Below are 9,655 nucleotides of genomic sequence, written 5' to 3'. Positions count from 1 at the left end.
TGAAAATTTGTCTACTTTTTATCTAGGTCACAAATGATGTTATTGGATGGAATTTTTCACATGCATGAATTATTTTATATTTTTTAGAGATCACCAAAGAAAATTGAGAAATAATATGGGTTGCTCCAGCAACTAGTAGCACAAATTCGAGAAGGGCGTTTTGGCGGACGAGTTGCATGGAGGCCGCTATCTCCGTCGCTAGTTCTGGCGTCGTGATGCATGGTCTCTGCCCTTTTTACTATATATATGACTTCTATTTTGGTAGATATACAGCAGTGCCGCCTGCTCCTGTTCAGGATTTCTACGTGGGCCTACGATTTCGCAGCTACCTCGCGAGAACAGCTGTTCCGTCTGGGCGGCGTTAAATTTGGCCCACTAGACGGGTTGTCGCAAGTGTTTGTGGTATGGGAAATAAATGTATCTACTGGGCCCGTTCAATGACATCGACTCTCATTAAGCGGTAAGTGGTCGTGCTTGGGTAGTCGACCAAGAAGCAGAACATACATACCGCACCTGGGTGATTGCCGATTCTCGCCATGGATGACATGGAGTTCTTCTTCGAGGAATCTGGAGCAGGGTAATCTTCTGAAAAAATTCCTATTTCTCGCCTAGTTTCCTGCTAGTGGGTTTCGATTGGAGCTAGAAGTCGATCTGGATTCAAGTTTCCTCCCATCTTGTTCTTCTAAACTCAGATCTGGGTGGTTCCCGTTTCTCTGTGCAGGCTTGTACTGCGTTTCGATGTCGGGGTTGTCTTAAGAGATCTAGTTGCCGGCGCACAATTGGCTGATGGCGACACGAGTGGAATTGGCGATGCATAGGAGGACCTGATTTCTTCTATGCCGATAGGACCAGCTGGAAGCCGCATGGATTACGAAGGGGGCGAGGATATTGGTGAAACAGTGCGCACTGGGAGGGGGGTGTGCGGCTCATATGATCTTGGAGGCGAAGGGATGGGTGATTCCTGCGAGATAGGTGATTCAAATATTGCGTCTGATGCCACGGACCAGGGTGCAGACGAGGAGGGTGTGGGAGTAACCAATGCAAATCAATCTTCTTGGACCAGGAGGTGATTTTGTTATTTATCACCATGAAACTGTTTCGCTTTTTGTTGGTGATTTTTCCTCAAATATATGCTTCTCAATTTTTGCTGATAGTTTTGTTCCAAATATTGTTCATCCAAACTGAAATTAGTCACCAGTATGAGTATTGCAAAAACCTGAAAAAGTAAACGATATTATAGTAGCAACATGGGAGGGCAGCGCGCTAGGAATAATCATATTTAGATTAAAAAGAAAATAGATGTTATGTCATGGCTAATGCATCTGTTCATAAAAATGGATGATTTTTGCACACTGGATGGACGCCGCCATCTGCCTTTTTTTGTTTGTTGAAATGAAGATTTTCTGAATCTGTTCCTGATGATTGTATAGCCACATATATATGTTCGGTAATTATGTTCCCACGACTATTCGTTGATTTTTGATGTATAACACCAAGTGTATTGGAGCACCGTATCCATCCCTCGTTTCATGTATTGGGCAGTAAAAACTATCGTCACCACTTAATTTGTTGTTCCTCATTGAACTTGATTACTGACTGCTTGGTGTGCCATTGTTTGCAGGGTCAGAGTTGGGAAGGCAAAGGATGAGAGGGAGCCGAGCCCTTCAAGGATGCCTGCCCTTGAAGCTTTTGTCCATGCATATGTCGATAAAAAATCAGGAAACGTTGTCAATCCATCGATTGGGACTAGTTTTGATTCTGTCGAAGAAGGCTACGAGTTTTACAATATGTATTCCTGGGAGGCCGTCTGAATGTACACCGGAAAAAATGCATGCAGGAGATTGTGTAGGCAGAGAAGCGAGAGTGCAAACCACCTACTGAAATGATATGTACAACCAGGGTGCCCCATGCACTTGTTCATCAGGCAGTATGAGAAAAATGCAATTTGACCGTGACTCAGAAGAAAGTTACCAGGAGAAAAGGACAAAACTAGTAAGTTTGAATATGTCTCTGTGTATTTGGGTGATGTTGCATTGTTGTCGTTACAATAAGAAGATGCTTATCGAAACTGATTTCATTTTGATGTGGTTGTCATTTGCAGGGAGGGGTTGTCCTGAAGCAAAATATCCCAAATGAGGTACATGCATCGCAGGTTTATACCACGACAATGTTTGAAAATTTTGGTGAAGCCTTGTATGAACGTGGGTTGTATGATCTAGTAGAAGTCAAGCCACATTTGGAGTACATTGCTAGGCACATCAAATTTCAGTCGAGGGAAAAGTGGTGCAAGAATGAGTTTGTGATTTCCGTGAGCGAGTCGGCTGATGAGTTCGGGTGCGAGTGTGGGACATTCGAGCACTATGGAATGGTTTGCAGCCATGCACTTAAGGTAGGCGCCCCAGATCCTCTTCCTTACTTACAATCACTTTCTCTAGATGGGCATGGATGAAAGTCACTAGAAAATTGATGTGTTTTTTGACTGCTAATGTTCAGGTCGTGATACACCTGAAATTGCATGAGCTCCCTGCGAAGCATGTGCTCAGGCAATGGACTAGAGATGCAAGAGATATACTACTGCCAGAGTATCTGCGCTGCCAGAAGGATCATGGAACGCTGAAGTATTCTTCTCATCAACGCAACACTTTGTACCTGCTAGCGCTTGATGCCGGTAAGTTAGGCGACAGCAATGTGGAAGCATGTGCACTTGCTATGGAGAAAATGCGAGATGTCAAAGTGTTGGTCGAGCCAGTTGCCGCCATGAGGGATGGGCTTGGTTTGTCTGATATAGAGTTGGCTACAGATTCAGCCGGCTCTAGCGTTGGTAACAAGCAGCACTTTGGCCGAACTGAGTTTGAGCACACCATTTTGCAAGCATCCGATGTGTTCCCGACGCCGAAACGATCGGCTGGGCGTCCCACAAGGTCACAACTAGCCGTGACAAAGCTCCATACGAGGAACCATCAAACAGTAGATTATGTTATGTATGTGGAGTTCAGGGACACAAGAGCACAACATGCCTTGCTCGGGGGATGTGCCAAAGGCACCTAGGAAATCTCCTTGCTGCTCAAAATGTGGGTTAACAGGGCACAGGAACACATGCAGCAACCTGGCTAAAGTCTGAAAAAACTTAATTTCAGTGTTGTTTACCGGTGGTATGCATTTGGCTATGTCGCCCTTTGTTAATACTGTAGAAACAGTCTGAAACGAGCCGAGGAATAAGAAGACGCCATGACTACGGTTATGGGGAGAGGTTCAGAAGAGTCAAAAGCTTTGGCTGTGCTGAAATGGACACGGCTGCTCCTGTTCTTCTGCGGTATAAATAGATGATTTCCAAGCGGCCGGATTCTCAAAACGGTCAGATCGTAAACCCCAACGTTTGGATTCCAGTTGGCTGGCTACACCGGCTGTGAACATGAGAGCCCGCGCATGCCCATTTTCATCAGTGTGTGTGAGCTCGCTAGCACTGTAGAGACATGATGGGTAAATGGATTCACACGTCTAGCCAGCCTGCCAGCGAGCTCTGGATGACATGGGATGCTACTGTAGAAAAATACATAATACGGTGTGAGGCGTATAGCTGTGAGCTCGAATACATGACATGCCATACATGACATGCCAGCCTGCCAGCGAGCTCTGGACGACATGGGATGCTACTGTAGAAAAATACATAATACGGTGTGGGGGCGTATAGCTGTGAGCTCGAATACATAACATTAATGCCACGCTGCAGCAGCAGGATGCAATTCCTGACGACCAGGATAGCGAGCTACATGGAGCTCGGCCTCCAAACAGCATTTTCGCACAAATTCCTCCTTTAAGCCACAAAATCATGGCAATTTCATGTCATATCTTCCATTGTAGTGTACACAATATCACGCACTTCTTTCGTTACCACACACCAACGTACACATCAATCGGTAAATAGTAAACAGAAGATAACAAATCATTGTAAGCAGTACAGGCAAGAGAATCAAGCTATCAAGCAATGTTTCAAAAAAAAAAAGAGAAAGGCTTCAAACAGTAGATAGAGCCAAACAAAAGGAAAGAAATAAAATGGGAAACGTTAATCACACCAACAATTTTATATACAAAATCATGCCATGTTCAAGTATTTAATACATTTGCCAAATTACTTTACTATATGCTCTTTTAACTACAACACTTTCCATTTCTGCACATCTCTTGTTTACTCAAATTCTCACAGAACACTGAAAAATCTAAGTACAAAATACAGTTAAGGAGATGAAAACATATGCTCATTATTATTGACTATAAGATGGTAATCTCAGCCTTGAATATACCCGACAGGGGCTGCAATCGCCACTTTTGTATAATGGCAATCTTGGCATTGAACTTACCCACTAGGCGCTGCAATGGCTATATCCTCAATACTACTTTTGTCAAACATTATCTCTGTAGGTTTCAAACACCCACGAATGAATTCCTGCCCAAGTTGCGCCCGCTCATTGTCTCCAAAACCAAACACGATACCTTTATTTGTCACTGCAACAGTATGGTATAGTCCAGTACTTATTTGAGAGACATAATGACCAGACAGGCTGTCGAGAACGCGAGGCTGCATCACTTTGTCAGATGATCCGCGGTCAGGAAACCCTAAACTCCCAAAGCCCATCCATCCAAATGCAAAAACTGAGCCTTCATCAGTGAGAACGAAGGTCTTTCTCTTTCTTGCACATACCTGTCCAAATTCACGAAAACAAAAGCTTTTACATATGAAACTTGTGTAATTATGCTGGTAAAAGTATGGGAAGATAACGACATTTTCATTAGAACATGCAACTTCAGTCTCATGCTTTACATGAACTTTAAGCCAAGCATAGCACTGGACGGGCACGTTCGGAACCGGCTGGTAAATGCCGCCCATGAAATCTGGACAGCACTGAGATACTTTCTGATTCGTGCATGAAGTAAGACATAATTCAATACCTGGACAGTTATATACAAATACGAAAGGGAATACATCTGACAAACAATTACTCCCCAGCAGGGCTCTTGTTGCAACTAATGGATTCCCGACAGATAGGATAAGGAGAAGATGCTGAAACTTGTCCATACAGTCAAACATCCATTAAATGAATTGGTGCAGATGCTCCAATAGTTTTGATGTTTCACTAAATGGTTTCCTCAATGATTAACTAAATATGGATTATGTAGCAAATTTCAAACATCACTCTCCTGACTAGATGTTTCACTAAATGGTTTCCTCAATGATTAACTAAATATGGATTATGTAGCAAATTTCAAACATCACTCTCCTGACTAGAAGACGAATTGGAAAAGACCTATATTGCGAGATTCAAAACTCAAAAAAATTGTTGGTTCCAGAAATGTAAATTTTTGGAACCATTTTCTACTTTCAACATAGACTTATGAATGGTACACTATTAAACTTATTAGTAGTAATATGACTAGAAAGAAATTCAAATAGATTCAACTTTATTTGTGATTGTTCTGCAGTCTAAATTAGTGTTAAATACAAAATATGAACACTAATTGAGGTCTGCTACTAGTAGTTGTTGCTTTGGTTCCTGCTACTTTTAAGTACAATGTTCGACCTTCTCTCATTAAATGCAGTATTGAGATTCTTCTGCGAAAGAAGCTAAGGGCACCTCCAACGCCGCCCCCGAAAATGGGCCGGTAAGTCCGCAAGCTCAAAATAAAAGAATATCAAATCTTTGATGAATGAAAATATTCAAATGCAACAGTACTTTTAATTTAAATATTACCCCCTCTATAAACTAATATAAGATCTTTTAGATCACTGATCTTATATTAGTTTACAGATGGAGTACAATCCAACTGAGTTTTCAAATAAAATAGTTAAAACTTGAATTCAACTCGATCAGATGCTCGAGTTGTCCATTTAACCACTCACAGATGCTCAATCAAATCTCCTTGAGCTGCTCATGAGTTGCTCGATGCCGAATTTGTTGATGCATTTGAATAAACTCATCAAAGGTGGCCGGATTCTGATCTGAAAGTTGGATAGGATCACCCATGTTCTCAAATTCCAGACCTCCGGCAACATCTTCAACATCTTCATCCTCATCCTCCACGATCATCTTTGTGCATGATCATGCAGCATGTCATCACCTCCCACAAGGTCTCCTGATCCCATTGTTTAGCAGGTCCACGAACACTGCAAAACCGGCTTGGAGCACTCCAGATGCCCTCCCCACATCCTTTCTAACTCCTTGTCTTTGGGCAAAGTGAGCTCTTTTCTAACCAACTGCAACATAGATGGTCTTGACTAACGTAGTCCACGGAGGATTGATACCGTCGATCAGATAGTAACCCATGGTCATTGTACTGATGCCCATTGACTGTATAGTTGCAAGGAGGAGCTTGCCCTTCAGTCAAACTAGCAAACAATGGAGACCGCTACAGCACATTGATGTCATTGTGAGACCCGGACATGCCAAAGAAAGTGTGCCAAATCCAGAGGTCATGTGATGCAACTGCTTCAAGAATGATGGTGGGCTTCTTAACATGGCTCTCAAATTGCCCTTGTAGGGCTTTGGGCAATTCTTCCATTTGTAGAGTTTTTGAGCAATTCTTCCACCTCCAGTGCATGCAATCAAGAGATCAGAGCAAACCTGGCCACCCTCTTGCTTCCAACATTGCCAAGATCCTTTCCGTGTCGGCGACAGTTGGTTCTCTCAAGTACTAAGGTCCAAACACCTCGACCGCCGCAATACAAATCTGACCATGGCATCTCCACATGTGCTCTCAGACATCCGGAGGTACTCGTCCCATGAATCTGCGGCTGTGCCATATACAAGCATCTGCAATGCAGCCATGCACCTCTGGTAACCAGAGAATCCAATTCTTCCTACGGGATCCTTCCTCAAGGTGAAGTAATCATTGTAGGACCGGACACCATTGTAGAGGGGATCAAAGACATTTTTTCGCATCCTGAAAGCGCCGGCGAAAATTGTTCGCGAATAAGGCATCAGGGGCAAAGTAGTCGTCCATCGGCATCAAATGGCCCCGTGCCCTATTCCAGTTCAATGATTGATGATCCTTGTCTCCTTGATCGATCCCTTGAAATTGAGAACATGCTCTTCCGCACGCTCTGCGTCTGCAAGGACCGCTTGCATCATCGCCGTTTCATCCGCATAATCCTTCTCGTCAGACAACTCAACGAGTGCTCGTATAAGTACTCTTGAATCCTCAAACAGGCAAAAACTTTAGCATGGGTATTTCACCAAACACTTGCCGGGTGTGGTGACCCCCGTAGGGGCAGATGATACCTGTGCGGCAAACGGACGAGAGTTGTGGACCAACGTCATAGGCAAAGCGACAGGAGCGGCGGAGGTCGCGGAGGTCCAGAGAGGGCTTGGCCGCCGTCAGGGGTGTAGAGCAGCGGCGGCGGCGGCGAGGGAGGAAGCGGATGTAGAGAAAGAGGGATGGGATGGAGACACGGGGTTGGGTGGCCCGGGGGTGTCGGAGACTCAGAGTCCTACATGGCAGCGGTCCGGACTCCCGCAAAGCCCCGCAAGAGATGGAGACACGGGGTTGGGTGGGCCGATGGTGTCGGAGACTCGTGGTCCTACATGGCAGCGGTTTGACAAGTGGACTGATCCGCGGACCGATGCGGGGCGGCGTTGGAAGGCAAACTGCATCAGGACAGCGGGTTTCGAATGTATGTGGGTGATTTAAGGGTCCACTTTGCAAATACCCTAAGGCTGGTCATAGTGGTGAATAACTTACACTAGTAATATGCATATGTTACTAGTCTATATGTTAGTACTGCCTCTGTTCACAAATATAAGGTGCTCTAACTTCTTTCTGAATCAAATGTATATAGATGCGTTTTACTGTGTTTGTTCATTCATTTCTATCTGTATGTAGTCCATATTGAAATATCCAAAACATCTTATATTTGTGAACGTAGGGGGTACTTCCATAGTGGGTAGTATCATGTGTGTGATAACATAGAGACCTTCATTTATTACTTTGTAATCATTTTTCATTGGGAAGCGCTATGTGATGGTAACACATTAGAGCAAGTAAAATAAGCTTATGTAAGCAGGCTATAAGAATTAAAATATTATTTTCCTGATGACATGGAGGGAAGAGAAGAGGAGAGAAGAGGAGCTGGCTACAGAATAAGAGCCAGCTGCAGCACGTGCTCCTAGGCACTATGTGAGAGTGGGAAGTGGGACATGTATTAATAAGTAGCACAACTTTATGTGTAACTATTATACTTGCCGGCTATAAGATTGGCTATAGATGACATGGCGAAGTCATATAGCCATCAGCTGGCTATACTATTAACCATTCTCTTAGAGCAAGTACAGTCAGCAGGCTGCAAGGATTAAATTATTATATTTCTGCTGAGTTGGATGAGAGAGAAGAGAGAGAAGTGAAGCAGGCTGTAGATTAACAGCCGGCTGCAACACAGACTCCAAGAAACAATGCGAGAGTGTGAAGTGGGCCATGCATTAAAAAATAGTACTCCCGTCGTCCCAAAATAAGTGTCTCAACCTTAGTAGTACAAAGTTGAGAAGTTGAGACACTTATTTTGGGACGGAGGGACTACTACTTAGCAACTAGCTACTATACATGTTGGCAATTAGGTTGACTATATGTGACATGGCAACTTTATATAGTCGGTTGTTGGCTATACTATTAACCATGCTCTTATGTTAATCCATTTGTCTCTCCTATTTAATTACTTGCCACGTCATCTTTTTGCCTATGTAGCATGCATGTTACTATATTATTACTCCCACTATGAGTAGTCTAAAAAGTAGATGGAGGTTGGTGTATATTGCCATGCACGGTGGTAAATATTGTCAGTGTACTCAAAAACAGCCCCCCCCCCCCCTCCCGAGCACACCAAAATGGGCCTCCCAAAAATATGTTGAAGCTTGGCCTCGTCCAGTTATGCTACGAGCCAATCAAGCAAATCATTAATCATTTATAAGAGTTGAAGAAATGCTCCGAGTTATGCTATCAGCCAATCAAGCAAATCATAAATCATTCACAAGAGTTGAAGAAATGCCCCGAGCATAACACCTCGCACAGCTAAATGAGCGGTGGCACCTCGATGTATTTGAGCACCACCAGGCTACCGAGCACGGCCAAAGCCTCCAAGCATGGCTACCCTGGGCTCAAGCGGTTGGGTTGGGTAAAAGTGAATTTGCCCGCGGCACATTTAATGCGAAGCAGGCTATCGACTGTATCCCGCTGCACGCTATGTATTCTAGGGGAATGATGATGCTGTCGCAAGGCGGTATTGCGATACCCCGCACGATAAGAGGGGCAGTTGATCAGACTGGCACGACAATACAATGCCACTTTTTGACTATGGCTCTGACACCCTGACCCGGGCTACTGCTTCCATGAACTACTTTTTGACTGGCTCTAGCGCCCTGACTAGGGCTGCTGCCTCCATCAAGTACCAAACACTGATGCGTGCAGCCTAGAACTTTGGGATTGTTTTTAGCCCCTGGCCGAACAACTAAAAGGGGGTCTCCACTGAACCCTGGTTTCGACAATCATACGTCAACAAATACATTATGAGCAAGGGCCCAAGGCGCAATTAAAAAGGAATATTCAATATCAAAAAAGGGGAATATGTGAGGAATACAACTTGGTATACTAAATGTTGCACATATCTCCAGAC

The 9,655-nt window shown here is 44.0% G+C and overlaps 2 protein-coding genes across 2 annotated transcripts in view; one reads left to right on the top strand and one right to left on the bottom strand.

The window, feature by feature from the left end:
* Positions 1-435: 435 nt before the first annotated feature.
* Positions 436-3,258, top strand: LOC119354623 (protein FAR1-RELATED SEQUENCE 3-like). Its single transcript, XM_037621347.1, has 5 exons — positions 436-577; positions 722-1,066; positions 1,622-1,992; positions 2,102-2,389; positions 2,494-3,258. The coding sequence occupies exons 3-5, from the start codon at positions 1,888-1,890 to the stop codon at positions 3,046-3,048; spliced, it is 948 nt and encodes a 315-aa protein (XP_037477244.1). The 5' UTR covers positions 436-577; positions 722-1,066; positions 1,622-1,887; the 3' UTR covers positions 3,049-3,258.
* A 791-nt stretch (positions 3,259-4,049) lies between these two features.
* LOC119354622 (ultraviolet-B receptor UVR8-like) overlaps positions 4,050-9,655 on the bottom strand; it is an 11,063-nt gene continuing 5,457 nt past the window's right edge. The window contains exon 6 of the mRNA XM_037621345.1: positions 4,050-4,699. Within this exon, the coding sequence (XP_037477242.1) occupies positions 4,355-4,699 (345 nt within the window). The 3' untranslated portion in view covers positions 4,050-4,354. The remainder of the gene's footprint in view (positions 4,700-9,655) is intronic.

Source organism: Triticum dicoccoides, chromosome 2A, assembly GCF_002162155.2.
Source record: "Triticum dicoccoides isolate Atlit2015 ecotype Zavitan chromosome 2A, WEW_v2.0, whole genome shotgun sequence".
Taxonomy (NCBI): domain Eukaryota; kingdom Viridiplantae; phylum Streptophyta; class Magnoliopsida; order Poales; family Poaceae; genus Triticum; species Triticum dicoccoides.
Note: the sequence above shows the minus strand (reverse complement) of the source record. Positions and strands in the feature narration are given on the sequence as shown.

Excerpts from the sequence above, each read along its gene's own strand:
- LOC119354623 (XM_037621347.1), top strand. The coding sequence starts at position 1,888 with ATGTACAACCAGGGTGCCCCATGCACTTGTTCATCAGGCAGTATGAGA. Across the intron at positions 1,993-2,101 it reads AGGAGAAAAGGACAAAACTA|GGAGGGGTTGTCCTGAAGCA; the intron begins GTAAGTTTGAAT and ends TGTCATTTGCAG. Across the intron at positions 2,390-2,493 it reads TTTGCAGCCATGCACTTAAG|GTCGTGATACACCTGAAATT; the intron begins GTAGGCGCCCCA and ends GCTAATGTTCAG.